Here is a 27,502-nt window from a genome sequence, read left to right as displayed (position 1 = left end):
TTTCTTAATTTTATAATTAACTAGGCCTAATAGTGAAATAAAAATTGTTTTTTTAGTGTGGCCTTGGCTGTGCTCTCTACTACAGTGCTGTTCACGGAGGAATTTTGAACTAAACTATGTTGTCATCGTTACCTCATTTAAACCTCCCGTAAGTCAGACCCCTTTCATCTTCAATTTCTTTTCAGTCAGTGTTTGTGTTTGTGTTGAGTGTTGTGTTGTGTTGAGTTTAGAGGTTATATTCCTTTAGCGCTTACTGTTCTTAAAAAGAAAAGTAATTAATTCTTGATTAATTTCTCTTAGATTTAAGGTCTTAATATGTTAAAATTGCCCCTTTTATGTTCAGCGATCAGAGCAGTTTGGATTGTATGCATGAGGAGATGTGTACTAAGTTAGCCTACTGTAATGAACTCACTTGGCTTAAGCCTACCCTAGATGCAATCATAAAATTTGACTTCTCTCTGAGTTTTAAGTAAATTTAAACAAATAATTACTCTTCTGACCTGAATCATTTTGTATGTATGATGCCCGGATCAAGTAAGAAATGTTGTGTACCCTCATGTTTAGCCAGTTATCAAGCACTGAAAAAATTTGGAGTAAATTTGAGTTTTTTTGCTTTCCCAAAAGACAAGTCATTAAGAAATAAATGGCTCCTAAAGTGCAATAGAAGACCTAGTGAAGTTTCTCTGAATGATTCTGTTTGTAGTCGGCATTTTCATTTAAGTGACTACAGAGATGGTATGGCATCAAAAATTGCCAATGTTAAACCAAAAAGATTGAAACCAGACGCTGTTCCTTCTCGTTTTCTCAAAGTTGCACAGAAGGATCCTACAAATCTTAGCCATCATGAATATCATAAGTTTCTTGCACAAGAAATTTTAAATGAAGAAAAGGAAGCTTCAAAATCAAGCGACCCACCTATTTATTTGGATTTTTTGATAAGTGGGCCTGATGATGCTGGAAATCAATCAAAAAGTTCAAGTTCATTCACAGGGACAGAAAATGTCCAGCATACTGAAAATGTAGACTCAGACACACTAGATGGCTTTGAAGACTGTAGGCCTACTCTCTCCGAAGCCAAAGAGGTAGGCCTAACTTATATTAAACCTGTAACTTAATTTATAGGGTACCGGTAACTTAAGTTTACTGGAACAATTTAATTTCATTTGCAACTAACTTAACTTAGGCCTCTTTAAGTAGGCCTACTCTCTAACACTAAAACTATGTAAATTTTATAAGTTTACTGTTAAGGATAATTTTTTATTTTGTGTTTATCTAAGTTTACACACAAGCTGGTTTTTTTTATCGTTTCAAGGTACCGTAGTCCATGTTAACAGTGTAATCCTAGCTTATCCACAGTAAGTTAATATCTAGATCTTTTTGTTAGATAACATCAATAGGCCTAATTGATAGCCTAATTAGTTTCAGGGTCCAAAATCAATTTAACTTGGAATCAAGCCAGGGACCCTAAGATTTGATATGCAAGCGCTACGTTCTTATGAAACACTACCGGTACTCAAAATACAAGTAACCTTGGACACTATTTAAAGCCAAATTAAGCTTTTACTTTAGTATTCCTATTTTCTTTACTTCATTGCCAATCAGCTGATAACTATGCATTGTTGCATAGTACGCTAATCTGTTTTAAGTGTTAATTTATTTATTAATTTCCCAATGGGAATTTAGACTCAAAGGTCAAAGGTGTGTGTAGCCTGTGGTGCTCACTGATGCCTGCACATGAAAACTTAGGCCGGCCACACACAAAACCGGGCGGGGCATGGCATGACGAGACGCCTGACTTGCCCTGTCCCGCTGCTGTCGCACGTCAAGTTAAATGTTTAGCCCCAATAAAATGTGTAATCTTTGGTTGTATAAATTGTAACAGTCATATTCATATGGGCTATGCAAATTGTATTAGTTGTAAAATAATCCATATCAAAATTAGCCCGTGAGGGAATAAATCACATGACCACGGATGCGCAGAAAGTTCTGCCCGGCAGTGACTTGCCTCAGAGCATAATTTTGGAGAGCTTTGAATTTTGCCCTGCGGGTGCCCAGGGGCGCCTTTTTGACGTGCCCTGCCTCACCCGATCCTGTGTGTGTCGCTTCATAAACGCCCGTTGCAATTCCTGTCGCACAAGACGTCCCGGGCAAAATGCCCTGTCGCGCCCCGCCCCGCCCGGTTCTGTGTGTGGCTGGCCTTAAAGTGAGTTTTATTTTATCTCAGACTGCAAACAGTGGAAACTAATATCCCAGGCATAAAGTATGGTTGGTTTGGACTTTAAAGTTAAACTTAACTTTTTTAAGTATTTACTTTGCCTTAAAACAAGAGGTAATGTTTTCATCAAAAATTTTAACAGCTAAATCTGTCCCTGGAATAATGTTTTTTCCTTCTATTAAAAATAGGCCTACCTTTAAAAATGAGGGGCTGCATTCAAAAATATTCCATTCTGGGTTAGTAGGCATACTTTGTAGTATGTCATACCTCTGTAAAAGTTAATTTTATTACCCTAGTACATCTACATTGTGTGTTGCAAAATATGGGCTATATTAGTCCTACCACTGTACATACTCACTGGAGCTATAAAATTAATTTGAAAGGTAACAGTTGTAGGAACCAAAAACATGAAAGAGATTTGATAGGTCAAAATTAAAAACAAACACAAAACTGTGTAAGCCTATCTTCAATTCCAAATACCGCGTTCTAAATCTCTCCTTGGGTAGATCTAAATGTCAGTTAAATAAGTTTAAGAATTAATGATGCTTTGCTGATTTGGCAAAGTTAATCTTAACAAGGATCTGAATTTTTGTGCTTTTTTCATCAACTAATCCCTAATCTTATTCATTGTTTTAGAAACTGACGGTACAGCCAGTTGTAAACCCCGTAGAGACTACTAACCATGAAAAGGTTACTGTTACAAATAATGCAGGAAACGACAACTTCATTGGACGATGCTATGTTTGTGATAAAGCGATTCGCCAATGTGACTTGGATAAATTTTCAAGAGAAGATTTTACAAGGGTTGTTCAGAAAATACTTGAAGGTAACAATATCTTGTTGTGCTTCTTTACTAGGCATCAAAATCAAAATACAATATTTTTACAAGTCGGTGTGATCTGTGAAACAGTATCGATTATTTTTGGATATTGGTGATGGTGGGATCAGGGTCAGGCTCATTATTGAACCTCTTCCCTGCTAGATCGGTAACCAATGTTTGTTTTTAGGTTTGGGAGCTTTATTTCAGCGTTGGCATCTTTTTAATACTTGATTGCTTTTAAGATCAGATCACACACTTCTCCTTGTGTAATGTTATCTTTTCCCAATGCCATCATAATATCTACCACAAATGATCCCAACTTCATTATCAAAATAAAAAAGTCAAGTATTGTTGGTTTGGTTTGAGGATGGCCAATCTTACAAAATGAATATAGGCTTAGGCCCTACATCACTAGTTCTACAAACCTTTTGGTACGGTAACTTAAAATGTTCTCATTTTTTTGTTCCACCTACCCAGTAAACTATTTATTTTATTCAAATACACTTAGAAATTCCTTAAAGCTGTCCCTATTTTAGCATGAAACAATAATGGAATGCATTCTAAGCAAACAGGTTTAAGCCGGTAGCCTAAAATAGAATAAATTGAACTGATAAATGTTAGTGGCGGCACCTGGGTACAAGATTGTAGTCTGCCGTGTTGGGATCAGCGAGCACATAATAGGCTACAATAGAGAAGACAGACGGATACTATCCTATGCATTTACAGTGAAGCAGGATTCGCTATATTGGCCTGACACCCAGCCTGAAATCTTCGAGCCAGGCGCTCACTCCACAGTGAAATCGCGTGACACCCAAATACACTGTCATTACCCACAGTTAATGTTGAAGGATATCGATGAAATTTGGCATGATTTTAGCAAATTTTCTAATGATAACGATGGTATAAATTTTACATTGATAATAGTTGTATTTATCGTTGTATGAATTTTTTATTACACACATTTCATTCTGATTTTTAAAAAGTGACATAAAAAAGTTGTTCTGTGAGAAAATTTTTTTATTTTTTGGTCAGAGACATTTTGTCAGCGGGAAAGTTGTAGAGGAATAAAAAAAATTAATTTCTTATTCCAAACTTTTTTCTATTGTGACCGGTTTTTTCAAAATTCCAGGTAGAAGCAAGGCGGCAAAACGGTCTTATATCCCCGCGCCGCCGCCGTAATCCGCTGCTGCCCGGCCAGAACATTTGTTTGTTTGTTGTGTTTCATTTACCAATAACATATAAAATGTTGCCATCTCTATATGTATAAGTGTTGTAGAGTACTTAAGTTTCATTCTCAATCAAGACTTTATATTTTTATAAAGGATAAATAGTTACTAGTTTGATACGTTGATTTTCATAATGAGAAATAGGGTTGATAATGCAGAACTGACAGGGTATGGCAACGAATTAAAACTATTTTACAGCATTCTGTTATTCTGTAGGTGATTTTGGGTATAAAATAACGTAGTCAAAGTACTTAAACAATATATTTATTGGCCTAAAAAAATAACAGTTTTATTCAAATGTTGTCTCACTTTACTTTTATGAAGGCTTTCATTTCTTAGCTTACAATAATAGTGTAATCTTGTCGAAAAATACTTGTTAGCGATTAATTTTATAACCAAACAAAAATGATTACTATCCAGTTCAATTTCCGATAAATGTAAGTTTCCAGGAAATAAATTTATTCCTATACACTTGCTTAGTATATAACTACCTGTGTGCCCGTTCTACGCAATGGAACTTATAGTAGGTAGTCAGTTGAAACCTTCTTATATTAAGATTAAGAACAGCAGTTAGTTTGCATATTTGCAGATATGCTGGCATAACTATTATAAAATAAACCTTCGCAAATACAGTATCTGATAGTTCAAGCCAAAATAAATGCTTCGCAATTAAATGTCACCCGGATCGTTATGGTCCATTTGTCCAATGATTAAACTAAAAACATTGACAGCTAGAAAAAATAATCTTGATCCGAACAGCTGTTCGTTATTTCATAGACGATTATGTGATAAAAATTGAACAAAAATTTGACAAAAATCGCACAAAACTGCATTTTTGAACGTCCGTAATTTTATTTACAAAGTAGTGAGGCTATATTTATATCACTAAAGACAGTCTCGCCAATCCAGTGAATACATTAAAATGACTTGGATCTTGTTAGGTACTCTGGTTTTCACGGAGAAGATTGCGTAAAATGCCATCTTGAGTGTTACAGACAAAGGGAAAGACAGACAGACAGACAGAAATAGAGATAAGACTCGTTTCTGCTTCTTTAATGTATAAAACGTAAAAATAACCTAAAAGTATATAATTCTGAGCAAAGTACAGACAAAACTCTAATTTTATTTATATAGATTTGTCATTTTACTAATCATGTTTTTATCAGCTAGACAATTCTGATCATTATTAAAAACTCCAAACTTACTCTTGAAATAACTTTCACAAATTTTGCATATTTTGATAACACTATCGGACGGTTGTACTAACCCTCCCCTATCCTTACTTACAATTACACTTTAAAAAATATTGTTCTTGTCCTTTCTTAAACATTGGACACAATCTTCACACCATAATTTAGAAGATATTGACCTAACAACAAAACCAGCAATATATTCTACAATATTAAATTCTATGTGATGTAGCGTAGGAAGGCAGGCGTGGGGGTGGCTGGTGGTGGTACTGAGGGCAGGGGGTGCGGGGAAGTCTGACGCTCGGACTAGGACAGCGCCGCCATGTTGGCCCGACACCTCCGGCCGCTCAGCCGGCTTCACTGCGCGCTCTAAGTAGCCTCTCTATTGTATTATGTGCTTGCTGGTTGGGATGAAACAACAACTCACTAAAGCTTTTAGAAGCATAACTTAATGAGCCCTTCTTGCTCAGAGAACAATTATCACAGTACATTTGTCCAAAGAAACCTATCTTTATATAACCTTACAAGTGGCAATCAAGTACGACTGTGATAATGCATGCTTTGAGGAACCGTAAGAATATATATGATTGCAATTACCATTAAAAAAGTACAATAAAAGGTACCTATGTTACAATGAGTTATAATGCTTTCTGAGAAAGGGTTTTTAATCTCCATAAGGAATAAAGGAGTTTGTTGTCTCATAATTCACTAACCAGACTTGTTGTTTCTCCAGGTATTTCCACAGAGTACGTGGTTGTGATGACCCAGGATGACGGCCTGTGTGGGGCTTGTCGTAATGTAGTCTCTCGTATATCCAAGTTGGAGGCAGAGCTACGAACCGCTACTGTAGGTTTGCGAGCTTTACTGCGCCTCAACTATTCACTCCCACCTCCAGCACCGGTGAGTTCTGTGATCGTTCTATCTACTTGAGGGTCCGCTCTACCTGCGCTTCAAAATCGCATTACAGTTCGGCCGACTGCCGCTTGGCGCGCTCCTCGGCCAGGCGCGTGAGGGGAAGGGACACCGCCTCCGTGGAGGGGATCAGTTAGTGGCAGTGGTTGGACTGGTACTGGTTCGAGGCTCGAGGCAGCCACGGTACACAACAACAAATGCTCGCTTATCGCTGCGCTCAACTCTGCCGCTGCAACCGCTGGCTACTCACACTGACCACTGACTATTAATTGTGCTTACAGCACCTATGAAATCTCACATATTATAGCTTAATATCTTCCATTGAAGTTTTAAGCTTGCTGATTTTACCACAAATTGTATTTACCCTCCCTTGAAAGTTAATGGATAAATAAATGTCGATGTACAAGTAAGATTTAATGTACAGATATTTTTTATGTAAAAAATTGCAAAACCTTTGTTAACAATTATTACAACAAACAAAATATGTATATCTATTTCTGTTTTAAAAATACAGATTTGTTTCAATACTTATTTAAACACTGTATAATAAATCGATACCGTAGTTATACATATACAGGGTTAGTAAAAAGGGTGGAGACCCCCTGTTATTTTTTTAACGGCCCATACTAAAAAAACTAAATTCGGCACACCTTTATAGCATATTATGAAGTACTTTTTGGGCATAACTGCCACTTGGTGTACATCCCCAAAATGGGGAATTTTGTAGGAAGCTCAAAAATTTAAAATGGAAAGACCCATCGAGTGACCCCTCATTTTGAAGGTCCTGGTAAAAAAATCAACAATGCAAACTAGAGGTCTCTATCTCAATCCAGTAAAAAATGGCAGCCAATTGAAATTCTCAGTAGTTAAATTTCTCTTACAGCTTTTTAAGTCTGGAAACCCAAAGAATAAATTTTGTAACAGCTCACACTTGGAAAACTAAACTCTACACACCTTTTAGCATGTTATGAAGTACTTTTTAAGCCTAATAGCTACTTGGTTCCCAAACCCAAAATGGGGGATTTTGGGGGAAACTCAAACATTTTAAAGATAAGCCCCGTCGAGTGACCCCTCATTTTGAAGGTCATAATAAAAGAAAACTTACAACGCAAACTAGAGGTCTCTATCTTAACACGGTAAAATATGGCAGCCAATTTAATATAAAATTGCAAGTTATTTTTTCTGATTTCTAAAGATTTCAATCAGCTTCCATTTTTTACTGGATTGAGATGGAAACCTCTAGTTTGCATTGTTAGTTTTCTTTTACCAGGACCTTCAAAATGAGGGGTCACTCGATGGGGCTTATCATTTAAAATGTTTGAGTTTCCCCCAAAAACCCCCATTTTGGGGTTGGGAACCAAGTGGCTATTAGGCTTAAAAAGTACTTCATAACATGCCATAGAGGTGTGTAGAGTTAAGTTTTCCTAGTGTGAGCCGTTACAAAATTTACAGGGGGTCTCCAGACTTGGAAAGTTGCGAGTTAAATTTAACTACTGAGAATTTAAATTGGCTACCATTTTTCACTGGATTGAGATAGAGACCTCTAGTTGGGTTGTTGGTTTTCTTTTACAAGGACCTTCAAAATGAAGGGTCACTCGATGGGTCTTTGCATTTGAAATCTTTGAGTTTCCCTCAAAATCCCCCATTTTGGGGATGTACACTATGTGGCGGTTATGCCCAAAAAGGACTTCATATCATGCCATAAAGGTGTGCCGAGTTTAGTTTTTCTCGTATGAACAGTTAAAAAAGTAACAGGGGATCTCCACACTTTTTAATAACCCTGTATATGTATAACTACGGTATCTATCGATTTATTATACAGTGTGTAAATTAAGTATTGAAGCAAATCTGTATTTTTAAAACAGAAATATATAGAAATATTTTGTTTGTGGTAATAATTGTTAACAAACGTTTCGCAATATTTTTAATTTGTACGAAAAGACAATGTAATTTAGCACGTTTCAGGCTACACTGAAGATCAAGTGTGTGGGCAATAACGTGCCGAGCCGAGCACAGCGTGCCAATAAAAAAAATGGCACGGCGTGCAATGCACGTGTAGTGTGTAGGCCGCTTTATGTGAGGCACACAATTTTTAGTCCCACTTGGTTTTGGATTTCTTACAAAACCGCGATCGAAAATGGTTGCAGTATTTGTAAACCACATTTAATGTAAACATATCCGGTGACAGCTAGAAAAAATCACAGATTACATTACCTTCACTAGTGGCTTGTAGGGTCAATAGCCCCTATATGTACAATAACCCCTAAATGCTAAATGCACGTGTATTTTCTAGATAATAGAACCTACAATACAAACGAGTGAAACATCAATCTAGGATATTATAACAGAATGAGACTGACTGAGCACGACAGCACGTGTGCCGGTGATGGATGTTAGTATAGCAGAAAGCCCTATCGTGCGGCCTTCGCGGGCGCGTCCAACGGTGCGAGGGGTGTTTCACCCCAGTCTCGCAACAGCTGATCATTCGGCTCCACCGCTCCATAGCAGGGCTACAGATATACATGTATATCTCTAGCCCTGGCTCCATAGTGGACTACCGTCGCTGTCGCTAGCCATCGTCCTGGAGCTGATGGTAGTGTGCATAGGTAGCAAGCCCTCGGCCTAGTTAGTCATACTTTGAAGACTAGTCAGTCATCAAAGAAATTTTGATTTGATTTGAATTTGGTTTCAGTTTTGAGCGAATCGTTACCGAATTAGAACCATTATACGTGTAGTGGTACGTTCATAGTTGATCTTTTTCTATTTTCTTAACTCGATTATTATCTTACAAATATTATAAATGTGAAAGTTTGTGTGTTTATTGTTTGTTTCCGTAATTCTTCTTCCGTTTTGAAGAGAGGTAGAGTCCTTTCTTTTTGCATGTTGGTGGAATCGTAACAACTTACAAAATAAAATCTATTCTATATATAATTCAGTTTTAAAAATCTTTGTACAACTAAATTTAGAGTTCTGCTGGACCGACTTTATTAATTAATGGGTCGTTGGAAAGCTTAATGCGTGTAGATTTGCAAATAATTATGAAAGTTTGTTTTTGTTATGATTTATGGTGAAAAATTAAAAAAAATACTAGTTTTACATAAGAAACACATTGTAAATGGCGTTTTTCACACGTTTTATTTGAGTGAGACTTTTGGCTGCCTTTCTTGAGTGTTTCCAAGAAGTATATAGTATCAATTTGAAGGAAATTTTATTCTCTTTCAGAATATCACCTTCCACTTTAATTGATTTCCTCACCATTTCATAGTTATTTGAAAAAATTTTAAGCCACCTCCAAATTTATAATGGTGAGAAAATACTGAACTAATGATTTTGTTGTTCAACTTTGTACAATTAAATATACAGTTCTACTAAACCGATTTTATTAATTAATAGGTCATTGGAAAGCCTAATGCGTGTAGATTTGCAAATAATTATGAAAGTTAGATTTTATAAAGATTTAGGGTACCAGGTAATAGACAGGTTGCTGTTGAGGTTGCAAGCAAGACCGTTTGACTATAAATCGATGACAAATAACTCCATTTTTAAAACAATTTGTGTTGTTCGTGATTTAGAAGTGTGTTTTAGGTACATCCGATCTTAATAATCGATAATGCAAATGGAAGCTGGTATTTCACTGAAGGTTCTTAGGTCAAAACAAATAGAATAACGTAATTATAATTGAGTAAATATATCTAAAACTAAATTCCATATCCAAGATATAATTAAATTTATGTTTTCTGATTGAGCGATACAGTATATCTTTAACTTAACTGATTAAAACTATCAATATCTCAAGTGAAAGCCTTTAAATTATTTTATGTCCAAGACACATAAAATAACTTAAATAACTTAAATAACATTTCAGTTAAGTATCATCATTGACTATACACCTCTACGTAGAGGTGGAGTCAATGGTATCATTGATTGCAGATAAGTACTAAAACGATTATAAATATTGTTGATTCGTGATTCAGCAGTGTGCTTTAGGTAGGACTAAATCTGTGGTGCGTCCATGCCTTTAGTAAAGCCAAAATCATGAAAATCGGTCGGGTAGAAGACCTTTAACCCGACTCGGAAAAAACATGTGTTAATAATTTAACAGCTTATTGTTATATTATCATTCAATTGATTTTTCTTTGATTAAATGTTGTTAACAATTTGCATTTGTGTTTAAAGTGAGTTCCTTTTGTTAAGTATGCGATTGTAATGTTATGTGCCTAATCTGTACCATTAATATTAGTGAGTAAAGTGGTGTATGGATTTCACAACCATTATTTTACTAGAGACCGTTGTATTTATTATAACCACAACGGGCTCTGTTGCTAGTTATAACATAAACATGTTTTCCAACAATTCACAAACACAGCTGTATCGAAATGTCAAAGCTTAACTAATTCAACCACGTGTGTCCTGACCAGTGGAGGGGAAACGGAAAGGCAGGGGTTGGGCGCGCCGCAAGAGTTACGCTGTTTGGCCGCTACGAGCACCACCAAACGGCAGCAAAATTTTGGGTTGCAGACGGTTCGTTTTACACTCGTAATGCTTTTATTTATTGAGTTATTAAAATTAACTAAACTTATTATTGCAGGGCACACTTGAATCTACCTTTCTCTAGTTTTAAACATTAAACAAAAATTTTTTTGCACCTCTAATTCTACTTTGAAAAGTACCAATTTCCATGCAATTTGATACGTCTTTTATACTTCCCTTAGTAATTTTAAGAAATTCTAAAAACAGGGAAAAGTAGATAAACTGTTAAGCTTTCAAACGAGACCTTAAGTTTGTTCTTAACTTATATACAGCGTATGCAATCAGTGTAAAACGAAAGCTCTGCATTTCCACGGAGTGGCAGGGGTGTACCACAGCCTTAAATAATCATTCGTATTACTGTATTTAGTTTTAGGATTGGTTATAAAATTTCTTCTGTAAACGATTCGGATAATGCGCAGGACTTCGACCTGTGAGGGACTTTGGTCCAATAGGTCCTGACTTAAAATCCCACCGAATCACTATTGGATTTTATTCAATTGATAATGTCGCAACCCTGACATCTAACTTAATGTAACGTGAAAAACTATACCAAGCTAGAGCCTGGAAAATAACACATAAGGCCAATGTTAAATTTTCAAACGAGTTGTGTAGCGAAATATGACTATTCCTGAGGTAGTGTCTGCCACCAATCACGTTTTTTGGGCTCAAAGTACCTAATTCCAAAAAGTCAAAATCCTTCTGCTGTATTTCGAGATATATATTACAGACAGATATACAAACAGACATAGCTCGTATAATAATATAGGATAGGATAGGATTTTCATATACATTTTAGTCAGTAAGGTAAGCCTGCTGTTAAACCTATCCGTTGCAAAATCCTTTTTACGAATTATTTTGAGTAAACTAAATATATACCCAATGTTTTGGGTTTATAATGTATATTCACTTTATAAACCTGATCAAATTGTAAGTTTGTGTATAGCATACAGATTTGTCAGGTTTTAAAAGCAAAAGCCTACAATATTTGCATAGACATACTTATAGTTCTTGCATTCACATTGTTTATTATTCTTAGTTTTTTGCAGCAGGATTCAATGACTTTTTTGCTAATGCCAGATCTCTGAACTAAAACCACAACTACTTTTACTTTTACTTTTAGGCCATTCATCGCTTGCTAAACATTGTTTTGTTTTTGCAGGAAAATAATGAAAAGTCTCACTCACAATTTAGAACTGAAAAGCCAGATAAGACTCTAGCTAGAAGTAAAAATTCAATACAGGCAGCTGATGTGGAACAGAGAAGTAAAATAACACAGACCGGAGTTATGCTGAAGAATAAAAAAACGCAGACGAATGAGAAGTATTTTGTTGAGGAATCAGACTTAAAATTTGTTAGCTCTATAGAGCAAGTTGAATATATGGAAGCAGGAGACTTGCAAATTCAGGTTGTAGAAGGAACTGAAGAGACACTTGAACCTTTTCCTGTTGTTAAAGAAGCAGACTGCATATACGAAGTTACCAATTCCGCAGCTGACTCTGAAACACCGAATGAAGATGGTTTCACAGAGGAAATTGTGATTGATTCCGAAGACGACCAACCAAGTGAAATTCCAGCTGCCATTCAACCTGTAAAGCCGAGACTAGTGAACAGAAAATACTTGGGGATATTAAAATGTTCAAAATGTAATTTCAAAACTAAATCGTCAAAAATAATGAAAGCGCACATGTTAAGTTTTATTCACAAAGAAGGATTTTACTGTTACATTTGTGAATTTGCTTACCACAATATGGATCACTTTAAAAAACATGCCAAAAACCATTCTGAAACCAGCCAAGATAGACGGTGCATCTTTTGTGATGCGACGATTCATGACAAACTCCACATGAAGTACCACATAGAAGCTAGGCACAAGCCCAACCCGTTCCACCATCCGTGTTCGAAATGCAATCAAGTGTTTTCGTTCGCCTCTCTGATGAGGAGGCATATGAGACTTAAACACAAGATGTTGAAACGGTACACTTGCGACACTTGTGGGAGTGTGTTTGGCGACAAAATAAAGTACGATAATCACGTAGAATACTACCATCGGCCCTCTCTCGCCTGCAAGTTTTGTTCAAAAGAGTACCCGACTATTAAACAGTTAGTTCTGCATGAAAATTCACTGCACAGATTCGACAGGACCGAGCACTACCAGTGCAGCTTTTGCCCGAGGAAGTTTGTGAGGCAAGAACTGCTGTTGCAGCATGAGACTCATCACACAGAGCATTACGACCACAGGTAAAATATGAGTGATTATTTTATGTTAGATGTGTAAGGGTCATGGCGAAGATGACTTAAGTATGAGTGTTAAATGGATCAGATGGTAGATTTGTGATCGACTAAGATCAGCTGGTCCTCAGCCAAGACAATTTATTAAAAGCATAATGATTTAGGACAGCTGTCTACAGTTTTGATTGATGTTGAATAGTTTGGTTGGTTGCAAACTAGGGTTATCTAGATCTTGGTTTTACTAACAAGATATTCTGGAGTAAAAATAACAGAAGATTACATTCACTATGTGGTCTCTCTTTGAGTAGAACTGAATTAGAATCATAATGTCTAAGGTCAAAATTCATATTGAGTTCCACGCCTGAGAAGTTTTACATGAGGGGCTTTTTTTAAGTAAGGGGTGTTTTTGTATTATCTCAGTAGTTTACGTGTATGGGTGCACTGCAACAATGCGGCTCACCGCTAACTAGCATTATTGGTGAACAGGCAGGCGCCATATGTAGCTCTAGCTGACAATGAAGCTTCGCCGTGTCTTAAGAATTTTTTAAAACGATTGAATCTCCTGCCGCATGCGATATAAGGTCAGTTATACGTTCCGCAAGGTCAGCACGAGAAACATATCCGATTCCGATATTCATCGCCAGATGGCTGAAGCTTATGGCCCGCCCTAATGCAATGAGTGAGGGCAAAGTGCGGCAATAGGTTAGGGAGTGTAAAAATTACTGTGAAAAATTTTGTTTGTTTGTGGTCTACTTTGAAATGTCAGGGTACCCATCAAATCAAAATTCCTTCCCAAATGGACATTTTTCCATCTGGGGCTGAATGTCCGGAGCCAATATGTTTTTTGCCGATTTTCATGCCTCAACAAGAAACCAAAACATAAGTGGCTTGTACAAGAGTCACTTCGTGAAAACTTTGACTTATTAAGGTAGACTTTCAGTTATTGAGATTTACAGTAGTATTGAACGCAAAATGGTAATATTTGACTATTTAAAACTGATATTTTAGGAGGATAATGACAAATCTGAAATATCCAGGTTTAGGTGATTGGGGTCCTACTGTTAAACTAGACATTCCATTCCCATGTTAGAATTAAAATCAGTTTTCAAATCAAAATAAACATAGGCTACAGTAAAACCCTGCCAAAATAAAGGGGGTGGGGAGGTTCGGATAACCCATTTTTTGTTTAATCCATAGTCGGTTATTTAAGTGTCATTCCGGTACAGAAATATCTACAATTGTCATGTTATTAACGATATATCAATTACATTCAGTCATCCTAAAATATACATCTGTTAACACACATTCATTTCATAAAATTATCGATAATTTTTTTCTGAAATTTGTTTTCTTCTTTGACGTTTTCCGCCGGGCGGAATTTATCATAATCTATCGGACATTGCGTCAGTGAGAGTTTTAACATGGGATCAAATGGGACCCTTTTATGCAAAGCAGAATCTCCGTCGCAAAATTACATTTTGTTTAAATCTGCGGAATAATACAGCCATACTGTTTCGTAGGAATAATATAACTTTTGAATTTCTGGGACTGACATGGGGATTTTTGTACAAAAGGCCAGCCTTACGACTCATTCACCGGGTGTACAGCCCACAACTCCTTCGCCGACGTTTATTTTTCTTTACGCAAAAATAGGTATAAACCAATATACAAGAATCCATCTTGGGTCACTGTCACTGATGATGGCCAAATGAACAAAGTTAGCAGCACTGACAACCCCACCGCGGTCATCATAAAAACAGCGGAGAAACTGCATAAAAGGGACATAGCCTAGATTCTGCCCGACGATTTCGCCCTACCGAAAACGTTGTGCATAAAAGAGGCCTTGGAAATCCTTATATATAATACGTGAAGGTGATTTCTACGAAACACTACTTCTCCGTTAATAATGGACAGGCCATCAAAGTTGGAGTTTCTCCCATAAGATTAACATGGGGAATCTAAATATTTAATTGAAAACTTTGTCCCCAATAATTTGAGAGAACGGCTGGGCGTAGAAATTTGGTAGAGGTGTCCAAAGAAAGATCTTGGTCTGAAGATGAATTATCAAAAGAAAAACTAAGCAAAATCCTTCTGCCCCAGAAGCCTTTAATGATCCCTCCACAGAGTTGTTTACATTTTGGCGATGTTAATAATACTTTTTAATGAAACTGAAACAGCTGTTCATTTTTAAATTTTATTTCAAACAACACACATTTATTGGGAGTTACTGAATTCTATCAAATAAGTATTTGCAATGTTATTTTCTGATTTTAAAATTGATTTTCTTCTTGATCATGTCATGTTTTGCAATATAACGTTCCAGTTTGAAATCAGTGGAAAATCCTTTTATTATAACAATTCTTAAATTATTTCTTATTGAACTAACTATATCTATTGTACGGGTTGGTCTCTGCCTTTTTCACCAATTTTGCCTACATTTTATCATATTATTCTACACATATAAAATATTTATGTAGAAATATCTGCTCTTATCGTGTCTAATAAAATCCAAAAATAGAAACCTTGCCTAAAATGGTACCCATCTTCACAAATTATTTGCACCTGCCTATATTACGAACTTTGGCGCACTGGGTTGGTAACATAATTGAAAATAACACGACATTTTGGCTGTAAAATATGGTACACAGAGAAAATACTATTTAAGCGGCTACTGTCATGACAGAAAGGTCATATTCCTTTTAAACTAGATCACATAATCCTTTATAAGACACGTTGATTAACAATATGTAAACGTCAATATATACGTAACAGCTTTGACTATTAATACAATAGTCAGTAGTAACAGCCAATTTACAGTATTTTTTCTTTTTGGAAACGTCCCATTGCTATGTCATTTGCATTATTTGTTGACAATGAAGCCGCAAGACCATATGAACTAGGATGCCCCTAACAATACAAGAATAAAAGCCAACTTCACTTCAAGTATTCCACTACACCTAACATTCCGTTGAGAGATTATACTGACAACTTTATGTTATTGATAAGGCTGAGACAACTAACTGACATCCCCCATGTCAAGGAATTCCAGCTTTAACAGCAACCCCACAATCAATTTCTCAAAACTTTGCTAGAGGGTTCATTCGTTGGCACAGAAGTACAATATGAACTGACGCTGCGTGACAAAGGAAAAATCAAACTTACACTGTAACGGATACACCTCCCTTTGAAGTTGGAATATGTCTTCCCAAAAAATGTTTTCTTTTGAAATAAAATCATACTACACTGATGAAATCACGGAAGTGTTAAACTACAAAAGATCCACCAATACGATTTTAATACTATTTAAAGGTTCTTACAAAGGAAGAGATACCAGATACCATATAACATACTAATAATAACTCCGATGACGTACGGTATGGTGAATATTTTATTCATTGAATGATCAACCAAATTTGGCAACTAACGCAATTAATATCATTATTGTTTTTACACTTATTACTCTTTGAAAAAAAAAATCAAGATGGCGGGTGGAAGACAGTTGGTTAAATGTGGAAGCTGTAGTAAAAACGTAACTAAAAGTACCGGTGGAATTCAATGTCAAGGAAATTGTAATTCTTGGTTCCATTTTGAATGTGCGGGTAAATCCAATAAAGATATTGGTATTGGTGTAGAGTCTTCATGGTTATGTAGCCTTTGCTCTCGTTCTAACCTAAAGGCCAAGGAAAGCAACACTGGTAATCAAATCGTTAATATTGAATTAAAGGATAGTGAAAGTGATAATTGTTGCCGCTGTTTTGATCATATCAAAATTTTAACTGATCAAATGTTTGAACTCACAAAGAATCAAGTTGAAATGAGAAAACAACTTAGTGAGCTCCAGTCTGACAATGTCAGACTAACCTCTGCTTTGACTAGCCAAGAAGAAGCTATTGGTGATTTATTACTTAACGATGGCATATCATATGCTGGAATGTTAAAACGTCCTAGAGTTAGTGAAACTGTGGGTGGTCCTAGTGCTCACAGCCTATCAAGATCAGGCCTAGATCTCTCTTCTACCAATAAAATGACTACCAGTAGGCCTACATCCAACATCGGTCATCGGCCTAGGTCGGCTCTAGCAACAAACAAAGGTCTCCATTTGTCTACTGCAAATGACAAGCCTAACACTAAACAAACAGTGACGGGTGATCGTAATTGTAATGGGTCCAATGTATCTCGTAGCCTAGGGCCCGATACTAGTATTTCCAATTCAATTAGTAACGTAAACCAGTCTGAGGGTGTCACAAATCTGACCACTGGGACAGTTTGGGAGAGTACTAACTCTAACTCATCTCAAGATGGAAATATAGGCCTACATACAACTATTGATGGCAGCCAAGAGCCTACGCCAAGCTATGACGGTGAGAGTTTTCAGAAGGTTAGACCGCGGAAAAGAGGTAGAAATGTGTTGAGTCTGAATCAGAGTGCATCAAACGAAAATGTCAAGGGCCACAGGCCTATTAAGAATAGAAGTGGACAATTTATAACAGGTAGCTCGACTGTGTCACATAACCTCACAACTGCGGGCAGAAAGGTTTTTCTGTTTGTCTCTCGTTTTGGACCTAACACTAAGGAAACTGATGTGAAGGATTATCTAATCAGCAGAAAAGAAGCCGAATATGTTGTGGAGCAGTTAACGTCCAGACATCCCGAAGATTACTCTTCTTTTAAAGTTGGAATTCCGGCAAGCCTGTTAAACGAGGTTTACACCTCAGATTTCTGGCCCAGGGATATTTATGTATCAAAGTTCATTACCAGAGCAATCAAATCTTCCAGGGCAAGTACCGGTAATTTAAACTCGAACATACAGACCCAGTTATCCACAGGGTAAGTGTTTTGGAGTCTGCCTTAAGTGGTCAATCCAATAAAGTGCTGAATATTCTCTCTGTTAATGCTCAGTCCTTAGCCAATAAAATTAACGAAGTAGAGGTATTAATGAACCTTAATGACGTAGGCATCCTCTGTGTGTGTGAGCATTGGTTTACTGAGTCCAACAGAGACTTAGCGGTTATCGAGGGCTACAATTGTGCATCGATGTTTTGCCGAACTGATAAGACCAGAGGTGGTGTTGCTATATACACAAAGTGCGGCCTAATTTACCAAGAAATTGATGTGAGCAGTTACTGTATTGAGAGTGACTTTGAAGTTGTATGTGTGAAGGTTAGTATGCAGCAGCCTACTGTGGAATTAATCCTAGCATCATTGTATAGGGTCCCCAATAGTAACCACAATGTTTTCCTGGATGGATTTGATAGGCTAATGATATATTTATCACAAGCTGGCCTACCAATTATAGCTTGTGGCGATTTTAATATTGACGTTCACTCTAAGGAAAGCCTTACTGTAAACTTTCTTTATGTCCTGCGTTCTTCTAACTGTCGTTGTTTAAACTTTAAGCCTACCTGTGGAGGTGCTTGCATTGATAATGTGGTTACAGACTTACCTGAAGAAGATACAAACACTTCAGTTCTCTCACCACCCTTGTCTGACCACAATGCTCTGTTAACATCGATCTGTCTGGCTAAAAATATCGACCATGTAAAACCTACTCCTAAGCTGATCAGGGACTTCAGTAGACCTAAAATAGAATCTTTCAAGTTGGTTCTGTTAAACGTAAACTGGGATGAAGTGTTATCTAATCATAAGGACGATATCTTTTGCAAGTTTCTCTCTACTTTTCTGGATGCTATGAAGGAATGTTTCCCCTTTAAGACTGTTAAGCCTATGAACAGTAAGAATAAATCTAAAATGAAATGGTACAGTCATGAACTAACCCAACAGCGAAGAGAAGTTGAAAAGCTTTACGATTTTTGGCAGTGGGCAGAAAGGTATAATGTTTTAGTTGTCGCTGCTAAACAGAGATATGTCGAAGCAAAAGCAAGTTATCGGAGAGCTCTTAACCAGGCAAAACTCAAGTCTAATGCTGACAATATATCCTATGCGCCCAACCAATGCAAACGTGCATGGGAGTTAATTAATAATTCATCCACGGGGAAAACTACTCCATCGGCTGACTCACTGACTTCGCAGATCTTCAGTGACTTCTTCGTCTCTTCGGTTGATGATGTCCGCAACCAAGTGCCGCCTTCCATTGCTGCTGCTAAAAATATGATGAAGGTGCCCATCAACATACCAGATTTCACTCTGAAGCCAGTGTCTAGTGAGGAAGTAGCAAATATTGTGATTGGCTTAAGAAATAGTAAAAGCCGTGATATCTTTGATATCAGCAGTGTTCTCATCAAGGAAGTGCTATCTGTGATATTATCCCCACTTACCCTTTGTATCAATATTTGTTTAATGTCTGGTAATTTTCCAGAATCCCTTAAATTATCTAAAGTTGTGCCTATTTTCAAAAAAGGTGATTTTTTATGTCCTGAGAGCTATCGACCGATCTCCGTTGTACCGATCTTCTCAAAAATTTTGGAAAAGGCTGTGATACACCAGGTAACTAAATTTTTTGAATCCAATAATTTGTTTTCTAAATCCCAATTCGGCTTTCGAGGGGGACTGTCAACTGTGGACGCAGTTGGTAGCCTTGTTGTTGCTGCTTTAAATGGTTTTGAAAAGCATGAAAGCACACTCACCACCATGTGTGACCTTTCAAAGGCTTTCGACTGTGTTCCGCACGACATCCTTCTCACAAAACTTGAACAATACGGCATAAGAGGTGTTGAGCTAAACTTTTTTCAGACCTATTTGGCCAACCGCACACAGAAAGTCTTGTATAACAATAAGCTCTCTGAGGTGTCGGTAGTGAAGAGTGGCGTGCCCCAGGGATCGGTCCTTGGCCCATTTCTATTCTTAGTTGTAATTAATGACTTGCCTCTTAATGTAAATTGTAATTCTATAATTTTTGCTGATGATTCAACTTTTTTCTGCAGTAGACCTAATCACAGTTTAGATAATCTTAATGTTTATATGTCCAACTGTCTCATTGAATGTAACGATTGGTTCAAAAGTAGCGGTTTTCTTTTGAATAATAGTAAGACTCAATCTATTTTATTTAGTTTAAGTAACCATGATTTAAACTTTCCTCAACTCTGTGATAATGTTAAATTATTGGGTATATACCTGGATTCTAAATTAGGCTGGAGTGTGCACATTGACCATGTTTGTAGTAGGCTCTCAAGAGTTATTTACTTACTCCGCAAGCTTAAAAAATTAATCCCTACGGATGGCCTACTTTGCCTTCTTTAATAGTATTTTAAGCTACGGTATTTTGCTGTGGGGCTGTGGTCATGATGTTAGCAGAATCTTGCTCCTACAAAAGAAGGCTTTAAGAATCATTACTTTTTCTAAGTACAGAGCCCATTGCAAACCCTTGTTTATTCAGGAAAAAATACTCACTGTTTTTAATTTATTTATTTATGTGTGTCTTGTTTATGTAAAAGTTAATATTAATGCTGTAGCCTTGAGATCACATTCACATAGTTATTTTACTAGACATAGGAATAATTTAGAGTTACCTTTAGTCAGGCTAACAAAGTCACAAGAATCTTTTTCTTATATCTATATATATAATTTCGTAAGTCAAATTTTTGTAAAGAAATTGTGAGTGACTGGATGGCCGTAGAAGGATGGGAGGGGTCTTATTTTAAAGGTCTTGACGTGAATTTTGAGGGAAAACTATTCATTTTTCTTAATTATGCACCAAAAGGTTATTACGGAATAAATTAATTCACATTTAAATAGCACGGGAATCTAAGTCATGTCTGCTTTGTTTACTTTAAAACATGTGGTTTAACTTTATTTAAAGCATATAGTAATTTGTAATATGTACCGTACTGTGCATGGTGGAAGGAAAAAACATAGGTGTGCTATTCCCGTCATATTCTGACGTCACTCGGATTGCAAACAAAAGATCACCTGATTGTAACTGTCAAATTAGTATGTATTTGTTTTGATTTGATTAAAGCATATGGTAATTTGTAATATGTACCGTACTGTGCATGGTGGAAGGAAAAAACATAGGTGTGCTATTCCCGTCATATTCTGACGTCACTCGGATTGCAAACAAAAGATCACCTGATTGTAACTGTCAAATTAGTATGTATTTGTTTTGATTTGATTGTTATTGTTTTTTTAACTGTGTATACTATTATAAAGCTTAAATATACTTTTTCCCAATTTTAAGGGTCTGGATTAGTTAATGGAGTACGATTGGTTGTTTAGGTTAGGTTAGCATGTCCAAAAATAGTGTAAAGTTAGAAGGAATTACTGGAGTAGGCTAGGCAAAGAGGGAGCATATTTTTCATGCCAAAAATAAAATTAATACCGTATCAACCAATCCGAGTTTAAATTTTCTCTCGAAAAATCGCTGTTACTAAAAATAAAGCGCAAGGCCAAACCTTCACAAAAGTTGGCAATTATTTGAAAAAAAAAACAGTGTTTACCCAGTGGTCAACTTTATGTTACTTTAAGCCGGGTGATTTTGCATTTTACAATTTGGAGGATGACATTACCTCTATGTGTTTTTTCGAAGTGAATTTGTATATATTGAAAGACATTTATATAAATTTAACTAATAGTCATGAAAATTACTATTGAACATGTTCCTTAGTTGTATTATGATTAGAAAGTTTATATTATAAACACACTGCATGAACAGTCCTTTGGAATTTTTATTTTAAACAGAGCAGACATATACTTTATGCAGCTATGTAATGACTAACTATCATACATATTATAACAAATAAAAATGTTAAACAATAATTCAAGGTAGAGGGTAACCCATGAGACTAATAATTTGTACAAAATACCAACTAGAATAATAGGGGCTATTGCCCCTACAAGCCACTAGTAGGGTTAAAGATGTTTAATTGTTTGCCAGCTGAGGCACATTGTGTTGATCTTAAATTATTTAAAAGTAAACTTTTTTGCTGGTTATTAAATCACCCTTTTTATAGTTTAAGTGAATTTTTCATGTCTGACATTGATATTAGTTTTTAGTTTCTGACTGATGTAGGCCTTAAATCTGTGTAACTTACTTTGTTGTTTAAATTATTTAAAGTAGCCTAAGTTATTGAATGTTATAGGCCCTAATTGATATGCTAACCACTGGACATTTTATCCTTGCAGATTACTGAGACTTCTTAGCCTAAGTTACTCTCATATTGACCTCAACTATACAAAATGTTCTTTTTGTAATTTGTTGTAATAAATTCTTGATTCTTGATTCTTGAACAATGCTAAATGCTCAAAATATGTATATTTTACCCAATTTATCGCAGTTAGATGAATTAACGTAAGCCTTGAAAGTAACCGTCGATTCCGACAGGTTTCACCTAGTACAAAAATTATTAGCATAAATATGTATAAATCACATTAAATAGGTTACAGTTCCGGCACCTAATTTTTTTACAAATCTAGCTCTACCTTTACTACGCGTTTAATTGTTTCTATGACAAGCGGTTTCCTGATCTTAAAATTTGAATGTCTTAAGCTGTCCAGTGTAAGCCTTCCACATGCCTGAGTTGGTTGTTGACTTCAACCATTCCGGTTTGCCAGCACTCAGCAGACTCAATTATGAGTGGGTGCATTCTGTATTTGCTATAAGAAGTAGGCAGTCGGCCTACTTAGATAGATCAAGCCTACATAATTATCATAGTCCAGTGTGCAATTTGTAGGCAAATGTATGTCAGGTTTTTGTTAATTTATTCTCAGCGGTTTGTTTTGTAGGTGTGGAGTTTGTGGCTATGGATTCAATGAGGAGGAAGCTAAGGAGAGGCACGAAAGGTTTTGCCTGATGGGCCCCAGATCTCGAATCTTGGTTTCCCGCAAGTCAGCTCTCAACAGACAGCAATCCTTTGTAAAGCGAAGGAAGTTTACCCGAGATCCATTCGGAGGGCACCAAAGTCTAGTGTGCGATGTGTGCGGGAAAATCATCCATACTCGGGCAAACTATAAAATTCACAGGGAATTGCACAATTCACCTTCTGGTTTCCAGTGCCACCTTTGTGGAAAGAAGTTCCGATATAAAGATAACATGCGAGTACACATCAAGAACTTGCATAAAGATACAGACAATCTTGATGAGGACGATCCTCAATAGTTTGTTTAATGGTTTAAATAGTGTACTGCATTTAATGTCAGTTTTATTTAACGTTTATTTCCTTTTAATACCTATTTGTAAATAAAAATTTTGATGTGATGATTCAGTTGTAGTATAAGATATAGTGGTCTAAAGTTAAACTACTGGTACCCTAATTGTGTTTTAAATGTTATTAACTGTTTTTGATAGGCTGGATGCAATTTTGGCTTCCATGTTCCTTTCTGTAAGTGTACAGAGTAACTTTAAGTGCTTAAAAGCACTAAAAACTACCTAAATTAACTAGAAGTTAAATTACTTTTGTTGTTTCTGCATTAAACTTGCTTGATGAACTTTTTTTTAGTTTTTCATTTTGATCAATTATTGATTGTCCCTTATTAATATCATTTTATTGCCAATTAAGATGGAGACACAGTTTAATAAAATTAACCCACAGTGAAGTGAGGTACGGAGGAAAGATTCAATGGTGCCTGTAAGTGGTGTCTGAGCAAGGGCCAACACTGTCGCTTCTCCTATATCTCCTAGCGTGTATGTACACACACATAATACTGAAGCTTTAAGCGCACGGTCGTCCCATAAGCAAGTTTTTTCTGTACCTTACTTCTCTGTTTAACCCAAATATGAGTGGAGGAGGGGTGTAGAAAAGAGTGAAATGTAGGCGAGAAATGTAGTCTTTCAGCTATCCAGGCTTACAACAATATAAACAAACTTTGTCAGCATGTCAAAAGAAAAAATACCCCCGCCGCAGCAAACCTGCAGACTAAGCGAATTTCCATTAACCTGATTGGATTTACGCTAAAATGCCTTCATAAAAATAGCACATTTATTTTCTATTTAAATAGAATTAGTTTAACGAGTACTTAGGTTTGCTGCAACAGGGAGGGTAAAAAAGATTTTTTTCTAAAATGATAATAGTTTAGTAAGAAATAAAAGTATTTTCCAAAATCAATCAAAATATGTTTATAAACAAGCAAACTACAACAGTTGACTTATTCTCCATAAGAATAACATGGGAATTTTAAAAATAAAATTTTTTTTATTTTCTCCGTAGCAATTAGGCGCATAATAACACTTCAACATACTAAATTATTTGTTTTTTTAAGCTCTACAAAATGGTCTAAAAAGAAATTGTGAAATGTTGTGTTTTTAGGGTCAAAAACGGGAAAAACCTATTTTTACCCCATAAAACCCCCGTTTCCATAGTCCGATCATGCTGGTTCGCGATCTCATTCAAGTTTATCCCGCCTTACACCTTCAAACCAAATTTTATCAAAATCGGACAAAAATTACTCAAGTTATCGTGCGGATGGACACATATATATATACATCTCTATATATAGATATATAAAAATTTGAACGAATTGTGTTTTTGGCCTCTGGGGACATCAAAATGAAAAAGTAAATCGGTCCCGGGCTTAGGTCTTACCATGAGACCTACGGTAATAGCTACTTCCCTATAGGGAAATTCGCTAAAAATAATATGTGTCCTCGGTCAATCTGTCTGTATGTGATTTGGACCAAAAACATCCATAACTCCTTAACTGCTTGAGCTACAGCGTCGAAATCCTGTAAAATTGTTTATCTTATTGACCACTAGTTTTGTGAAAAACTTGAATAAAAACTCTTAAACCGTTAAAAAATGGCGGCTTTCAAAAAATATTTTTGCAAAATTCCATAAAAACCGTTAATATTACAAATTATTTGCAGGACATGTAAAATCTAGTAAATTTAATTCAGATTACAACAATATCTTATAAGCTTTTGGACAAAGAATTACTAAGAAATTAATTTTTTTCTTGCCTTCTCAAATTTTTAATTTTTTAATAAATTTTTTTCTTGTAACAGTACAATTTGAGTGTAAATGTATATAATATTGTCGGAAAACTCAATTTATTACTGTATATCCGTAAAATTTATAAAAATTAATTACAGGTAGGTATAATGCTAATCAAGAATTTGTTAACATATTTTACTATTTTGTATTCCTACTAATTTTGTTGTCCTCTAATATTTTCATTTTCAATTATTGTTTCTTTTTACTAGAAGGAAGTTCACATTAAACCAAGCTTGCCCATAAAAAGGGCTTAGTGCAAGCATACAAGTGGCTTTATTATTTAAATCTGTATTTGAATTTCATGTTCTCTGTTACGGTGGTTTTGTTCCAGGAGCTGAATTGAAGTTTTGTTTCCTTACTCGCCTTAGTGGTACAGTTATGCTTGTGAAATTGAGTTTTGCTAAAAATTTAAATTGAGTACCAGTAGTTTATTTAACAAATTTCCAATTCCATTACTGTGTACTCTACTTTATAACTTATCTTAGTTATTGAAATAATACATTGGAGTATTGGAGAAATTGTAGAGTGATTTCAACCTCACTTTTTCTAAACAAACTTGAACAATTAAGGAACTAAACGTTATCTCTTTCAAGTTGCTCTATAAATTTAATTATTGAACTACTGTTAACCTTTAACCTTATTTATTTATTTTTCTATGCAGATGTGTTTAGACGCAAAAACAAAGGCTAAAGATAACAATAGTTCAGTAATTAAATGTTTCTAGTTCTTGCAATTGGGAAAATACATTGCTCTAAATTGTTTACAAATGCACCTAATATCCTTTGCTCTGTACTTAATGTGGCCTCTGATAATCTTACTGAAGGAATAGTTGATTGTTTTTACCTAACATATTTGACTTCATTTTTTAAAAATAATGGGAATTAAATAGAGTGTATCGGTAGTCAAAAGTTGCATGGATTAAAATAAAATAAAAACTTTCACGCTTAAAATACGTAGGCCTATGCATTTGCGGTGAAGTAATTTATAAACAGTTTACTTGAGGATAAATTCAATTACCTGTAGGAGAGGACCCATGCTGCTTCACAGCGTTGAAATAAATATCATATCCGAGAAATAATTAAATTTATGATTTTTGATTGAGTAATACAATATCTTGATCTTAGCTGATTCAAACAATCATAGCTCAAATTAAAGCCTATAATTTACTGATTATTTTTAGTCAAAAACATAAACTATACTGGAGCTATTGATTTTTAATCATAGAAAAATTTCATAAAAAATAATTTTTATTTTGGTTGTTCTCTTTGTTTGATTGAAACTCGTCTGATTTGATTAACTAATAGCAAATGAAAGCAGGTAATTCACCGAAGGTTCTTAGACCAAAATAGGATTATATATAATCAGAACTAGTGAAATACATCTTAAATTGAAGTAAGAATTCGAAAATAAATCCCATTTAGTTTTATTGGTCTAGTAGTAGATACGAGTATATGCCGATGCTAGATGTGAAATCTGTGCGTGCATACCTTCAATTTGAGACCTCAATCGTGAAAATCGGTCGGGTAGAAGAGCCAAACGAACTCGGAAAAGAAAAAAATCAATTTTTAAAAATATATAAGACTAGCTGAACCCGGCAGACGTTGTCTTGCCTTTGACTATTTATAATCCCGCGGGCTTTGCCACGTTTAACTTCTTAATTTTCAAGATGATCTCGTTCGCATGGCTCAATCACGTCCTGGTTGAAGATCGTTCGCTACGCTCACTCACCTTTAGGTTGGAGCTCGTTCGCTACGCTCACTCACCTTTTGGTTGCAAATTAGCTGTTGTCATAAATGTAAAAGAAATAATAGTGCTGCACCCTGTTGGTAATCCTTGTAACTTTAATGCTATTAAACATCATAGAACAGAACCAACTTGTTTAATTGAAACAACTGTTAAGATTCATTAATTCCATTTCTCATAAGGTTAACATGGGAAACTCCAGAGCCACTGGGGCGGAGCCGATTGGACGGATCACGAAATTGATGGTGTATAAACCTATTCCATGACATTCTACACGTATGTACCAAGTTTCGTGGCAATCGGTTCAGCGGTGTCTGAGTTTATCACTGCCAAACAAACAAACAAATATATATACAAACATCCTCTTTTATACTTATAGATGATATATCATCACAATATCAATAATTAAAATGATGTAAAAACACAATTAATTGATCACTCAATACACTGACGATGAGAATCTAGACAGTTGAAGCGCCTTCAACCCACTCACGGCAACACCACACACAAGTGTATAGCACTCTAGCTGCTCTAGTTGCATCGCAGCAATTAATTGCAGGCGCTACAAACTTGTAGATAATGTAGGTTTTCACCGATGCTGTGTAATTCTGAGACAAATCTGAGCTACAAATTTGATTTTGTATACCTATGCAGGTGGATTTAAGTTTTTAAGGGAACGGACCAAATCCTGGGTTTTTGTTAGTATCATTACTGATTACAATTCTGGTCCAGTTATTCGCTTGGGATCGAACCTG

The 27,502-nt window shown here is 35.8% G+C and overlaps 1 protein-coding gene across 1 annotated transcript; it reads left to right on the top strand.

Annotated features, from left to right (window-relative positions):
* The first annotated feature begins 227 nt into the window (after nt 1-227).
* On the top strand, nt 228-23,483 carry LOC128993858 (zinc finger protein 184-like). The gene is made up of 5 exons (XM_054417919.1): nt 228-1,082; nt 2,852-3,041; nt 6,185-6,351; nt 12,053-13,131; nt 22,801-23,483. The coding sequence occupies exons 1-5, from the start codon at nt 519-521 to the stop codon at nt 23,171-23,173; spliced, it is 2,373 nt and encodes a 790-aa protein (XP_054273894.1). The 5' UTR covers nt 228-518; the 3' UTR covers nt 23,174-23,483.
* Nucleotides 23,484-27,502: the final 4,019 nt, after the last annotated feature.

The sequence above is a fragment of the Macrosteles quadrilineatus genome, unplaced genomic scaffold (assembly GCF_028750875.1).
Source record: "Macrosteles quadrilineatus isolate MER2022 unplaced genomic scaffold, UCM_ALF_1.0 Scaffold_5__1_contigs__length_97177068, whole genome shotgun sequence".
NCBI classification, from domain to species: domain Eukaryota; kingdom Metazoa; phylum Arthropoda; class Insecta; order Hemiptera; family Cicadellidae; genus Macrosteles; species Macrosteles quadrilineatus.
Note: the sequence above shows the minus strand (reverse complement) of the source record. Positions and strands in the feature narration are given on the sequence as shown.

Coding starts and splice junctions, on each gene's coding strand:
- LOC128993858 (XM_054417919.1), top strand. CDS start 519: ATGATGCCCGGATCAAGTAAGAAATGTTGTGTACCCTCATGTTTAGCC. Junction 1,083..2,851: donor CTCTCTCCGAAGCCAAAGAG/GTAGGCCTAACT, acceptor TCATTGTTTTAG/AAACTGACGGTACAGCCAGT. Junction 13,132..22,800: donor ACAGAGCATTACGACCACAG/GTAAAATATGAG, acceptor TTTGTTTTGTAG/GTGTGGAGTTTGTGGCTATG.